Raw genomic sequence first — 14999 nt, 5'->3', positions numbered from 1 at the left:
GCCTCGGTGAGGAGCGGGGAGACTGCAGGTCCAGCCCTGGCCCAGCCTGGGCTCTACTCTGGACTGCCCGGCCCACACAGGACCACACTGCCCCGACTTCTGAGACTGCAAGGGAGGGTGTCTAGGAAGATACAGCTGACGGGGCAGCCTATTCAGGCACATACCATCAACATATGTCACAGAGGAGAAAGGTCCACGAGGTCACAATTCACTCCACGAGGAGGGAGCTGGGTTCTCAATCCAAAATAAATGAATCAGTGCTCGTGTGTTTGGTGCAGTAGCCCCCGAGTTCAGTCCCAAGCCCCCTCCCCTTTTTTTTTTTGGTACGTGGGCCTCTCACTGCTATGGCCTCTCCCGTTGCAGAGCACAGGCTCTGGACATGCAGGCTCAGCGGCCATGGCTCACGGGCCCAGCCACTCCACGGCATGTGGGATCCTCCCGGACTGGGGCACGAACCCGCGTACCCTGCAGCGGCAGGTGGACTCTCAACCACTGCGCCACCAGGGAAGCCCCCCAAGCCCCTTTTTCACACTTCAGGTTAAGAGTCCGGGGAAAGGCCCCCTGGACAGGGAAGCTGAGCTCAGTGTTCTGGGCTTCCCAGAGGACTCACTACATGTCTTGGGCAGCCCCCAGCTCCTGGGTCTCAGTTTCCTTTGCTGTAAAACAAGGGGAGTGGACTGGAGGTGTCTCTAAACGTTCCTGTTCCTTTCTCACCCCAAAGAACCATCATGAATGCCCTGTCAAGAGGCCTCATGACCCAGAGTGGGGGCCGGTCTTGAACAAGACCCTGACTTCTCCCTCCCGCCAGCCCTAGCATTCGGGACTCCTTACTACCTGACAGGCCTGCCACTTCCCACGGTTTTCTCTGGAATGGGCTGAAGTCAGCACCCATCCACGCACCGACTCTGAGCTCCTATGTGTGCCAGGCCTGGGCACTGGGACACAGAGGTGAGCCAGACGCTGGTGTTTCCCTCAGGAGCCCATAGTCTCGTGAGTGACATGAACCCTTAAACAGAAAAAGACTCTGGGGTGGATCAGTGCCAGAACTGAAGTCCACACTCCTCTTCCCTCTACAAGGATGAAGCAGCATACCTGCCTCCTCTTATCCTTCCTCTAGCATGACCACTGCCTCCATGAAGTCTTTCCTGATTCTGCCACCCTCTCCCCACATGGTTGGCTGCTCCCAGGCACTCTGGGAATCACTCCCCCGCAGCCCTTACCATACAATGTAATTGATGTGTCCATACCTTGGAGGGCAGAGCTAAATGTTTCATCCAAGCCTCTCCACAGTCTTGCTAGATAGATCTATTAGCCCATTTTACAGATGAGGAAACTGAGGCCCAGGAAGGCAAAATGACTTCTCCTGAGTAACACACTTAGAAAGAAACGGACCTAGGATTCAATCACAGGGCTGGTGATTCCAGACTACAGTCCTCAGCCACGGCTGCAGTGATCATCCCACACCCCACCCACAGGGTTGCCCAGAGGCCCAGAGAGGCCATTCCTAGGGAGAAGGAAGTACACACTCCCTGAGGAGCATCCCTCAGTTACTCTATTATAAGATGTCAGGGCTAAAATGGCCCTGAAAGATAATCTAATCTCAGCCTCCTATTTTACAGAAAAGGGATACTCAGACAGACAGAGAGCAAGGGGCTTGTCCACATTTATACAGCCAGTGGCCAAGTCAGGATCAGACCCAGTTCTCCAGAGTCTCCATCAGGCATTCACTCCACGGCACCTCACTGCTACCTCTTCAAGGCAGCTGGAGAGGGTAACACTCTCCCTAGTGTCCTGGCAGAGATGGGACATTCACGGGACAACTTGGTTTACGAGTGTATCTTAAAGCTTCTCCCATAAGCTCTGCCAGGTAGGGATCATCGAGAGATAAGGAAACTGAGTCTGGGAGGTGACGAGAGCCATGCCCGGATTCAAGCCAGGTCTGTCTAGGGTAAAGCCCCGGCCATCTCCAGGGTGCTGGGCCGCTGGCCTCCACAACGTGGCACTCCGCGTGTACACAGATGATCTCATCCGTCCTCACCGAGGCCTGTGGCTAGCACTGACCTGCATTCCTGATGCCAGCTCAGTGCCCAGCATCTTTTCTTCAGACCAACCCTGACGTCACAATGTACCATCCTGACGGATGAATCTGGTTAAAGGATGGGGTGAATAGAAAACGGGCCAGAGGGCCTCCTGGGGCTCAGGGTGTGATTTCCCCAAAGCCCTCCTGCATTCTTCTCACCATCGCACTGCAAGGTTTTGCCTGGTGAGCCGTGGCAGCTCACTGCCAAGCACGGGGACCGTGTCAGCGGACAGGCCGTGAATGAGTGCAGTGTTTGGGACCAGTCAACAAGATGGATGTTGTTTCGGTTCGGCTCCGTGCACCGTAAACATTCTGTGGCAGACGCAGCTCCAGGTGGCTCGCTGGCTCGCGCTCGGCAGCTGGGCCAGCCTGCAAAGGCCCATTAACGTGGACATAAACAAGGAGGGCTGGGGGATGGAAGGCAGGAGGCCGCTGGGGTCTGTCCCACTTTCGGAGACAAGAACACAAAGACAGAAATCCAGGAGCCAGGCTGGAGGTGGAGGCAGCCGGGTGGGGAGGAACGAGGCCCCGCCTGGTTCCAATCTTCGCTCTGACGCAGATACCGGGTGACTTTTGTTTTGACAAAACTCACACCTCGTCCAGGCCTCAGCCTCCTCATCTGGAGAAACAGGAAAGGGCTCCACTGTCGGCTGCAAGGAGGCCCTCAGAAATACTTGATGAAGGAGCTGACTGCACCAGCAGCTGCTTGAGGACAAGAACCACATCCAATCCATTTTGGCCCAGTGATTAACAGCATGCGCCTTAGAGACAGACAACTTACCTGGTCTGGAATCCGAACTCTGCCGTTGACCCACTGATTTGTTCTTGGCCAGGTAACCCAACCTCTCTGAACCTCCCTTATCTGTAAGATACAAATGATCATACCTGTTGCACCAGCAGTGGTGAGGGGCAAATGAGACAATGCTCACAGGCATTTTATAATGCAGTAATAAAAGGTCACTCTCATTCTGTTAGGACGTGTATGCCCCAAATCTCACAGAGCCTTGCCCAGAGCAGGCTCTCAGGATGAAGCGGGTGGCCAAGGCTGGGGAGTGGCCAGGTCTTCTGGATTCTCCCCTCCCGGTCCAAGATGATCTCTGGATCCCTGACCAAGCGCTCAGCCTGCCAGGCGCCCATGTGGGCCTCACAGCCTGGCCCCAGACATTAAGCCCCAGGCCCGTGTGGGAGGCTGTCCAACTTGACGAACATCAATTCTCAAGTGCCAGCTGGCCGAAAATCAATGTGTCAAATGACCAATTCATCAAAAGCCAATTAGCCACAAATTACTTCGCCAAGTGGCTACATTCCCAAATTACCTCAACAGTTACCCAAAACTTATTTATTTTAGCCATTTATAAAGATGACAACCATTTGTGTTGGAGGAGATGGTTTTAGTTTTAGTTAATAAGTTTTGATTTTGTGCTCAGAGCAGCATTTTAAAGAATATTAAGCTGGTCAAAATCAAGGCTCATGGGTTGATTTAGTCCTCTTATTTATATTTACTATTCGGTGCATTTCATTATCAGTTATCAAATGTCAATGTTTCATACAGGAAATCTTGAAGTTACATTGTGCAGTAGGTTGAATGGTGGCTCCTGGAAAGACAGGTCCATTTCAAATTTCTGGAACCAGGAATGTGATCTTATTTGGAAAAAGGGTCTTTGCAGATGTAATAAAATTAAAGATTTTGAGGTGAAGAGATTATCCTGGTGGGCCCTAAATCCAGTGAGAAGGACCCATATGAGGAGAGACACAGAGAGGAGATGACATGACCACAGGGGCAGAGACGGGAGCAACACAGCCACAAGTCATGGAATGCCAACAGCCACCAGAAGCTGGAAGAGGCAAAGAATGCATGCTCCCCACAAGCCTCCAGAGCCAGTACCTTGATGCCAGAATCTTCCACAGCTGTGAGAATAAACTTCCGTTGTTTTTTAAGCACCAAGTTTGTGGTAATTTGTTACGGCAGCCTCAGGAAACTAATACACATTTCTTTCATCATTATCTAATGTCTTTTTCTGTTTTGCCTATTCTTACTTTTTTTGGAGGGGGGGATTCTTTTGCTAATTTCTCAAGAAACTTGTTAACTTTAGTTTGTCTGTTTCTAGCAATTAACACACAATGGTGATAGGGCTGCATATGCTACTTCTTAGTTTATTTATTACTTTAAGTATCTTTTAGTACTTTTTATGGTTTACAACCAACTTCTTTTACTCTTTACAATTTCACATTTATGGTTAAAGTATCAAATTTGATGCCAACTCTTTTAAAAAAACTCATGAATCAAATCCAGCAATATATGAAAAGGATGATTCGTCATGACCAAGTGAGGTTTATCTTCAGAATGTAAGGTTCTAGATTAATCAGCATAATTCACTAAATCCGAAGAATGAAGAAGAGCCTTATGATCAGCTCAACTGATGCAGAAAAAAATTCACGATAAAAATTCTCAGCACACTAGGAATAGAAAATAATTTCCTCGATATAATAAAGTACATCAATGATAAACTACAGCTAACATCAAGCTTAACGGTGAAACACTGAATGCTTTCTCCTAAGATTGAGAACAAAATAAGGATGCCCATACTCACCACTTCTATTCAACATATTAGAGGTCCCACAGCTAGTACAATTAGGGAAGGAAAGAAGATGGCATGAAAATAGAAGAAGAAGCATAACTCTTTACTCTCAGACGACATGATTACTTACATGGAAATTCCTAAGAAATCTCCAAAAAGAAAAACATGGAAAGAATAAATTAATTTAGCAGTGTCACAGGATACAAGGTCAACATGTAAAAACAATTATAATTCTACATACTAGAGGAATTAATGGGGAAATAGAATTTAAAAAGCAATCTCACATATAATAACATCAAAAAAACATAAAATTCTTAGGAACAAAGTTAAAGTTTTGTAAGACCTTTACACTGAAAACTATTAACACTTCTGAGAGAAAGTAATCAACACCTAAATAAACGAGGAGAGATACTATGTTCATGGATGGAAGATTCAATATTGTTAAGATGTCAATTCTATCCAAGTCAATCTCTACATTTAATGTCATCCCAATCAAAGTTCTAGCTAGTTTTTTGGGAAAGCTTGACTAGTTAATTCTAAAATATATATGAAAATATTAAGGACCTAGAATAGCTAAAAAAAACATTGAAAATGAAGTACAAAGTTGGGGGCTCACACTATCTGATTCAAGACATTCTATAAAGCTACAGTCATCAAGACAGCATGGTGTTGTTATAAGAATAGACGAATACACATAGATCAGTGGAAAAACCAGAAAGCCCACAAATAAACCCACACTAATATGGTCAACTGATTTTTCCCTAAAGTGCCAAGACAAACCAGTAAGGAAAAGAAGTCTCTTCAACACATGTTGCTAGGATAACTGGATACCTGTATGGAAAAGATGAACCTTGACCCTTATCTCACACTGTACCCCAAAATTAATTCACAATGCATCATCAACCTAAATTTAAAGCTAAAACCATAAAACTTCTAGAATAGAGTATACCTCAAGACAGGCAAAAGTTTATTTAAAAATGCAGGAAACAAAAGAAAAAGTTGATAAACTAGACTGATGCAAAATTTTAAATCTTTGTTCTTTAAGAAACACCATTTAGAAAATGAAAAGGCAAGGCAGATAATTCCCTCCACATATACCTAACAAGACTTGTATCCTGAAGATATAAAGAACTCTCACAACTCAATAATAAAAGGATAAATAACCCAATTGAAAAATGGACAAAGGACTTGAATAGATTTCTCAAAAGAAGATATGCACATAGGAAGATCCAAAGATGCTTTGCATCTCTAATCATCAGGGAAATTAAAGTAAAACCAGGGGACAATAGCAACACTGGCTTATTGGAATGTGGGTAACTGGACACTCACTGAAGGGCTAATGATTGCTGCTATAATGAAGGACTTTCTTCCTGCTGGCCAGTTCTGAAGAGAAAACAAAATACAAGTCCAGCTTCCTGCAGCTCTGGGTCTGGATGACACACCTGGCTTCATTTGTATGGACCTCCTTTTCCTCCGAGCAGGAAAAAGTCAGAAAAACCTCCTAGAGGAGATGACTCAAGCTAAATACTGAAAGATTACTTGCCAGGAAAACAGGGCATGAAGAGCATCAAAAATGCAAGGAGCAGACATGCAAAAGCAGACATGCAAAAGTATTGGGAGCTTTGAGTATTTCAGAGCTGGGATTAGGAAAAGCCCAGGAATTAGATGAGCAGGGGCTGGAGCAGGTGGGGCCCGGTGGGCCACTTCAGTAACCTTGGACTTTATCCTCTATCATAATGGAGTCACAGATTCTATCACTTGGTCCAGTTCTGGACCAAGTCCCAACATGCAAACTGTATTATCCATTCGTTCTTCATTGACTCCAGTATTCATTCAACAAACATTTACTGGGCACCTGCTGTTGACATTCTTGTCTCCCCAGCCTAGAGAGCACACTGCATTCCCAGCCCTGGCTCTTTCTCTGGGATATACAGCCACTATAGAGTGAACTCCTATTAGGTGCCAGGTGCTGGGCCCAATACTATATAAGCAAAATCTTATTTAACTTTCATGTTTTCTCCATTTTGCAGATGAAGAAATGAGAGGCTGAGAGAAGAAACTGATTCAAACCTTGGCCTATCTGATTCCCAAACCCCCATTCAGATTGATCCATCCATCTGTGCAGAAACAATACCCAAGTACAGGCTGCAGGCCAGGCCCTGTAACCAGCACAGGGGCACAGGTGTTCACAGTGCTGCCCTTGAGTGCTCACACCTGTCTGCCCGTGACTTGCCTCTCCCATCAGAGGGGGAGCCACCTTCCCTCACAGAGGTCCAGACCAGCCCCCACATGACCAGGCTGAGTGACCGTGGAGCTGTAGGGAGGGCATCAGCTTGGTCTTACGGACTCCCCTCTCTAGCCGCTCATGACAACAGATGCTCTGTCCCTTTGCCTCCTGGTGGAAACACCAGGCCCAGAGTGCAAAGGAGGCATGGTGCCAAGGTCCAGCCTCTTCCACGCCAAGCCCACATCTCCCTTTGGTGTGACCAGACCCTGGCCAAATACTGAAGTTCCCAGTAGTGCAGCTAGTTGTTAATCCATCTAGAAGTAAGTCAAACAAACAGCAGACACAACCCGTAGCTTCCCCAGGAGACAGCTCCCTCCACCTCTCTCTGGAACTCCTGCCAAGTCTGTCCTCCACAGCCTGGCAGCCACAGGCTCTACACACTGCCACCTCACCCCAGGGACCCCCATTTCTGCTCCAAACCCTTTCCAGTGGCCCTCATTCCCCAGGCCTGGTGGTCACCAGCCTGTGTCCAGAGGATCCCCGAGCTAGCCAGGGTAACTCCTCTGCCTATCAGCCCCTCACTGCTCTGCTCCTGCCACACCCACTGTGACAGACTGAATGTTTGTGTCCCCCAAAATTCACATGTTGAAACCCTACCTGCTGTGTGATGGTGTTAGAGGTGGGGCCTTTGGAAAGTGATTAGGATTAGATAAGGTCACAAGGGTGGAGCCCTCATCAATGGGATTAGTGCCCTTCTAAGAGTCAGAAGAGAGCGTACTTCCCTCTACTTTCCCCTATATGAGAGCACAGTGAGAAGATGGCCACCCACAAACCAGGAATTGGGTCCTCGCCAGTCACTCAATCTGCCAGTACCTTGACCTCAGAATTCCCAGCCTCCAGAACTGAGAATTAAATGTTTGTTGTATTTTTGTTACAGCAGCCTGAGCGGCTAAGACACATGCCCTGTCCCCAAACACACCTCAGGGGCTTTGCTTTTCTAGTCTCTCCGGCCTCTCTTCTCTCATGTCTGTGCAGCTCCTTGTCCCCATTCACATCTTGGAGCAAAAGCCACCTCATCTGGGAGGGTTTCCCTGATGCTCTGGGAACCTCACCCTCACACCGTCCAGTACGACCGCCTTTATAGTACTCATCATTATTTAAAAGCATCTTGTTTCTTTACTCACCTATTTATTTTCTGCTCTCATGAACTTGGTCTGTTTTGATCACCACCTAGATCTGAGAGCACTGCCTCAGAATAATAGGAATTCAACAATTCAACTGTCACGTGCATGAATCCCACAAGGCCCAGCTGAAGTGATGCTGCCTCAGTGCAACCTTCCTGGACACCTCTGTTCAGATCTCTCAGAGGTGCAGACCTCACCAACCCCTCCCAAATCTCTCCCACTGGTGCCCAAAGGCCGGGCTGTGGCTGATTCATCTCTATTTAATAATAGATTCATGCTCTATTATCCAGCACCTAATATAGGGACTGGTACGCCTCAGGGGTTGAATGAACACATTTTCTCTGAATAAATAAATGAATGCAATTCAGCTTCCCCACCTGTGATAAATGTAAAAGGACTTTGTCGACAGTAGAGTACAGCGGGCACTCATGTACATGCGCACATGCACACACACACACACACACACACACACACACACACACACACATACTCCAGGGCCTGACAGTCACAGGGGCTTACCGCACGGTCTGTTGAACTGAATTCTGGGCAGTTCTGCCTGTGCCCTAACTCCAAGGCCAATAGTCACAGCCGCACATGGGCCCTGTGCAGCCCCCATCTCAGTTGGCGTGAGTCAGACAACTCATTATCTGAGCGGCCAGGAGGCAGAGGTTAAGAAAACCACAGAGCTGAGTGCTCTGCAGTACTGGAGGGGTGTGGAGAGCTGCCTGCACATGTGAGCAGCAGATGGTCAGCCTGACCAATCGGGAGGGTTCCATTTCAGTGACAATTCATTTTCAGTAATTATCCATCTCTCCTTTAAAGTCACCTAAGGTAGCCCTCGTGGGCACAGCGGACTTCTTCCCTGGGAGAACTTTCAAGTTATTTGCACTTTTGGAGATGCGTAGAATTAAAAGCAGATGTGCCAAATTGAGCCTCCTGCTTGCTGCTCCATCTCTGATTTTTTTTTTTCCTGCCGGCCCACTGTAAATGTTTTTAAAATGGGACCCCGGTACTAGACATGTCAAACAGCTGAATTCAAGGTAGAGGAGGCTGCCAGCAGGGAAGACGGATGAAATTTAAAATCCCTTTCGACAGATTAACTAGAGACACTTTGAAGCCATAAATCATGCAGACAGTCTAGAAGAAGCTAATAATGGATTTCGGTTTTATTCGTATATTTATTATCTCGAAGAGATAGCAGAATGCCGGGCCAACGTGCCTGGCTGGGAAATCCACCGGCACTTCCTATGGCTGATTATCAACCAGAGAAGAGGTGGGACAGAAAGGGAGCAGGGACATAAGAACCGACATTAATTATGTACCTACCGTGTGCCAGGCGCTGGGCTTGGCATGACTTGTTTTGTTTAAGCCAGCCATGTGAAGAAGACAATATTGTTCCCATTTTATGGATGAAGACTCTAAGATACTCCAAGATAACTTGTTCCAGGCCACACAGCCTGGCCTCCCTGAAACCAAAGCTCTACTCCTTCCACCCAAAAGAATGCAGGAAAACAGATGGCCCAACGTGACAGCACAGAGCACCTGAGAGACAGACAGACAGACAGCAAGTGTATGAGCTTCTGCACCCCAAGGGGCCAGTGCCCCAAGGATCAGTGCCCTTTTCCACTGCTGGTCCTTCAGTCTTGCTGTGCCCTCTGCCTGGGGTGCCTTCAGTGGTCACGTCCTGAACTCACAATCATGTCAGGACCCAGCCTCGGTCTCTGCCCTCAAGAGAGTGCCCTGAATTATAGCATTTTTATATTTGTGTTATATATCCCTAGAAGGCTTCCCTCAAATAAATATGAACGTATCCATTCCTGTATCCTCCCATGGCCACCCAGGAGATGCTCAATGCTGTTTTTATCATTCCCTGATGCCCCAGCACCTTGAATACGAGCATCACATCTACCAAGGGCAGGGGGATGGCCAAGGCGAGATGCTAATATTCATGAAGCACCTCACGCATTTTTGGTGCCCTCTCTGTACCAGCACCAGGGATAGAATCATAAACCAGACATAGTGCCCACATGGAACTTACATCTGAGTACCAGGCACCTTATTAACTAATTTAACCCTCTCGACCTAGGGGGACCCTGAGAGGTCAGAAGGGACGGCCATCAGGGAAGGCTCCCAGGGCAGAGAACAAACAGGGTCCCGGATCTCCCTTTTACAATTCAATGACTCTTCGTCCACAGTGGTGAGCCCCACACTCTGTGGCACATCAGAATCACCTGGGGGACTTATGAAAAATATATCTGGGCCCTGCCCTAGATATAGCAAATGAGAATCTCGTGGGATATGGCCAGGGAAGCTGCCTTGTATGAGTGCTCCAGAGGGTCCTGCTGAGCTGATCCTGCTGCTAGCCTAGTGTTTGGCCACCACCAAACTTTAAAAGAAAGTCTCCCTCTTTGGCCTGGCACACTCAAGGCCCTTCACAGCCTGGCTCCAAACCACTCCTCTGGTCTGATCTTCCAAGACTACACACACCCCATATAGTCATATAGTCCAGGCCTAACAGCTATTTACCGTTCCCCTGATAAGCCCTGAATGTGCAAGCCCACCCCACCCCATGCTTCATGCCGTTCCCTCTCCTGAAATGCCTTTCACCCACTTCCACCTGGGGAATTCATTCCTACTTATCTTTCAAGGTCCAGCTCAAACATTTCCTCCCTGAACTCCTCCATGCTTCATAGCCCCACGAATTAGCCCCCGCTGGGCCCCCGCTATCCCCATCACTGGACAGTTGGCTCCTCAGGGCCTCTCCCCACTTCTCCCGCCAGCCTGACTCACTGGCCAAGCACCTGGCTCAGAACGGTGTCCTAGAAATGAACAAGGCATGAGATGGTCTCGGAGGACAGGCCATGACCCAAAGATACAGAGGAGAAGGGGAGGCATCACTGGGCTCCTTGTTCCACTGTCCCAGCCCCACTGCAGACACACTGGCCTCGTCCCCCTCGGGGAGGTTGCTCCTCCTTCTGGGCCTTTGCACTAGCTGTCTCCTCTGCCCCGGGTTCAAGGATGCCTGCTTCCTGTCATTCAGACCTCCCTTCCTACGAGAGGCCTTCCCTGACCGCCCCCAGGCCCCACCACTCACTAACCCCTCATCTGCTTCGTCTCCCTTCTTAGCACATACCACTGCCTACATAGTATTCTGGCTGCTCACATCTGTCTGCCCCATTTGAACACAAGCTCCATGAGGGCAGGGACGAATATTGGCTAAATCAAGTGGTTTCTGGAAAGCCTGGAGAGCCTTCCTGATCATTCCCACACACACACACACACAGGCCTGTGAAAGCCATCCTAGACCATTCATGTGTGAGCCTTGGGTTTTCCTCTCCTATCTGACTCACCATGTTCATGTGTCATGAATTTTAAGGGACAAAATATCTTCAAAAATTGTTTTAAATTCCATAACCCTATCTCTCAGACAGTTTAGATTTCTTTTATAAAAAATTGTGTTAAAATACACAGAACATAAAATTTACCATCTTAACCATTTTTAAGTGTGCAGTTCATGGTATTAAATACATTCACGTTGTTATGCAGCCATCACTACCATCCATCACCCTAACTCTTTTCATCTTATGAATCTGAAACTCTGTACCCATTAAACAAGAACTCCCTATTCTCCCCTCCCCCCCAGCCCCTGGCAACCACCATTCTGCTTTCTGGCTCTATGGTTTTGACCACTCATATAAGTAGAATCATACAGTATTTGTCTTTTTGTGACTAGCTTATTTCGCTTAGTATAATGTCCTCAAGGTTCATCCACCTTGTAGAATATTACAGAATTTCCTTCCTATTTAAGGCTGAATTATATTCCATTGTATGTATATACCACATTTTGGTAATCCATTCATTGGTCGATGGACACTTGAGTTGCTTCCTCAGACTGCTTAGGTTTTAAAATGTTCATTTTTTTCCACTACACCTATGTGTATGATTGTATCTGTGCATATACACATATACACACATATTTAACATTTTACTACATATTGACACTTTAGTATTTGTAACACTAACTATCAAATCATGAGCATTTTTTCCCTTGTCACTAAGGATTCTTCAAAAGCCCCCTTTGAACAGCTGCATAGTATTCCATCATGGAATTCACCATAACTTATTTAGTTATTCCTCACTGTTAGACATTTAGGTAGGGTGTTTCCAATTTTTTGCTCTTATAAATAATGCTGTTATGAGCACCCGTGAACATAAATCACTGTCTGCATCTCTGAACGCTTCCTCGGGACAACTTCCAAGAAGAGGAAGTCCTGGGTCAAAGGGATTGAATATTTTCCAGGCTCACAGAACGCATTGTCAAATTGCCATCCAGAAAGACTGTCCCCATTTACATTCCCACCAGTGACTGGTGAGGGGGCCAACTTCACTGCACGTTGCAACAATAAGCAACAGGATTTCCTTTAGCTTTGCTAATTTGTGAGACTGAAATCAGACTTCATTTTTATTTGGCTTTTATTACTAGTGGGGGCAAACATTTGAAAATATCTTTGGCTATCCGTATTTCTTCTTCTGTCAAATGCCTGTTCCCATCCTTTCTGCATTTTTCTTATCATTTTGGGGGGAGCTTTTCTTAGGTATCAAATACATCAGGCTTACATACTTTCCTCATTTTGCTTATTGCCTTTCATTATTGTTTATAAATTTTTACACATAAAAATGTTCTAAATTTTCAAGTAGTCTAATCCAACAGTCTTTAGTTGAGATCACTTCCATGGGCTTTAAGTAAAGCTAGTTCTTTTCCAACCAGACATAAGATAAATATTTCCCTATAATACCTTCTAATTTTTTGTGTGGTTTCATTTTTCACACTTAACTCCTTAATCCATCTGGAATGTATTTTGCAGGATAATGTAGGTGAGGATTTAACTTTATTTTTTTCCCCAAATAGTTAACCAATTGTCCCCATCTGTGTTATTTTTTTCAAGACCCTTATGGCAGGGTTTCTACCATCTCCCTTAGTAGCACCACAGTGTAATAATAATCACAAATATCACAAGTATGACTTACACTTTACAAAGCATTATTCATTTATCATTCATTCATCACGTTTTTGCTGAGTGCCTGTTATGCACTAGGGACTATTCTAAGTGCTAGGAATCCAGCAGTGAATAAAACAGATAATAATCTCTGCTCTCATGGAGCACACCTTCTAATGGGGGAAGTAAAATAAGTAAGTAAATTATACAGGATGTTCGTGATAATGAGAAAAATATAAAGAAAGTATTTGAGGGGAGGACGCAGTTCTACATAGGATGCTCAGGGAAGGCCTCACTGAGAAGTATCACTTGGATAAAGACCTGGGTTGGGGGCTGAGCCATATGGATGTCTGGCTGTAGGGGGAGGACATCCAGGCAAAGGAAACAGCCAGTGCCAAGGCGCTGAGGCAGCAGGAGACCTAACATGTTCCAGGATCAGCAAGAAGCCAGCATGGCTGAGGTGGGGCAGGCTTGAGGGCATGAAGGAAGAGCTGAGGCCAGAGGAATAAGGGGGTGTGTGTGTGTATCATATAGGACCTCCCAGGCCTTTGTGCTTTACCTCCACATCTGGATGAGATGAGAGTTCTGGTGAATTTTAAACAGAAGAGCAACATCACTAATATTTTAACACAGGGTTTGTCAACCTCAGCACGGCTGGCATTTGAGGCCGGTTAATTTTTTGCTCTGGGAGGCTGTCTTGTGCATTGCAGGATGTTTAGCAGCATCCCCAGTAGCTCACATGTGTGCCTGTACGTGCACACACACACACACACACAGACACACACACACACACACACACACAGACACACACACACGGCTGTGACAATTAAAAAACGTCACTGCCAAATTGTTCCTCGGGGAGCAAAATGCCCCCAGTTGAGAACCACTGCTTTAACAAGATCACTCTGACTACTGGGCTGATGGGGGCAAAGGCAGAGACAGAGAACCCAACTGAGCAGCTACTGCAGTCAATCAGTGAGAGGTGATGGTAGTAGCTTCAGCCAGGGTGGTGAGGAGTGGCTGGACTGGATATACTGTGAGTGTAGAGGCACCAGGATTTATTGACAGATCAGCTATAGGGAGTGAAAGGGAAGAGGCAAGGATGACACCAGGGCTTGATCCTGAAGATATGGAAGGACATAGTTGCCATTTACCAAGATGACGACAGGAGAAGAACCAGGTCTGGGGAGACTCCAGGAGCTGTTTCGGTCATGTATGTATGAGACCTGCCAATGGAGACCCTGGAGAGCAACTAGATTGACAAGTCTGGAGTTCAGAGCCCAGATCAGAGCCCAAGACATGACTCTGGATCAGCAGCAAGTGATGGTGTTTGAAACAAAGTGATACAAGATGAGCCCACCAAGGGAGACAGCATAAACAGAAAAGCAAGCGGTCCAAGGACTAAGCCCAGGGTCGCCAATACTAGAAGTCAGGGAGCTGACGAGCAGCAGCCCGAGGAGTAGAAGAGCAAGAGCCGTGTCCCGAAGCTGTGAGAGGGCGGTGCTGCAAAGAGTAGAGAGTGGTCGACTGCATCCAAGGCTGAGCGCTGTCCACTGGGCCGCATGGAAGGCACTAGAAACCTTGGCTAGAGCCAAGAGCTGTTTGGAGGTGAGGGTGGAGTGAGAGCTTGACTGGAGGAGAGCAATGTAAGACGCTGAGCAAAGGCAGCTCTTTCATTTTGCTGAAATGGCTTCCCAGACCCCTCTTGGCCACAGCAGCCAGGTGCAGACATGCTTCCCGGCTTCAGGCAGGGGCAGCCTGACGGCGTCTCCTACAAAACACACGCATGCCAGGCAACCTCAGACAACGACCCTAAAGTGGGTGGCGGGTTAACGCTTCTGCTGTGCCCCCGACCAGTGGGTATGGACGCCCATGAATAAATACCGTCCCCTAGACAGGGCTCTGAGAGGAATTTTATTTTTATTTTTTTAA

At 47.0% G+C, this 14999-nt stretch overlaps 1 protein-coding gene across 2 annotated transcripts in view; it reads right to left on the bottom strand.

The window, feature by feature from the left end:
* GLIS1 (GLIS family zinc finger 1) overlaps positions 1-14999 on the bottom strand; it is a 226268-nt gene that overhangs the window by 107718 nt on the left and 103551 nt on the right. The window contains exon 2 of one of the 2 annotated variants that reach the window (XM_073789552.1): positions 2862-2942. The exons of the other annotated variant lie outside the window; for it this stretch is intronic. Within the exon in view, the coding sequence (XP_073645653.1) occupies positions 2862-2942 (81 nt within the window). The remainder of the gene's footprint in view (positions 1-2861; positions 2943-14999) is intronic. 2 annotated transcript variants of the gene reach the window in all.

The sequence above is a fragment of the Tursiops truncatus genome, chromosome 1 (assembly GCF_011762595.2).
Source record: "Tursiops truncatus isolate mTurTru1 chromosome 1, mTurTru1.mat.Y, whole genome shotgun sequence".
NCBI classification, from domain to species: Eukaryota; Metazoa; Chordata; class Mammalia; order Artiodactyla; family Delphinidae; genus Tursiops; species Tursiops truncatus.
The sequence above is the reverse complement of the archived record's forward strand: the minus strand, read 5'-3'. Positions and strand labels throughout refer to the sequence as shown.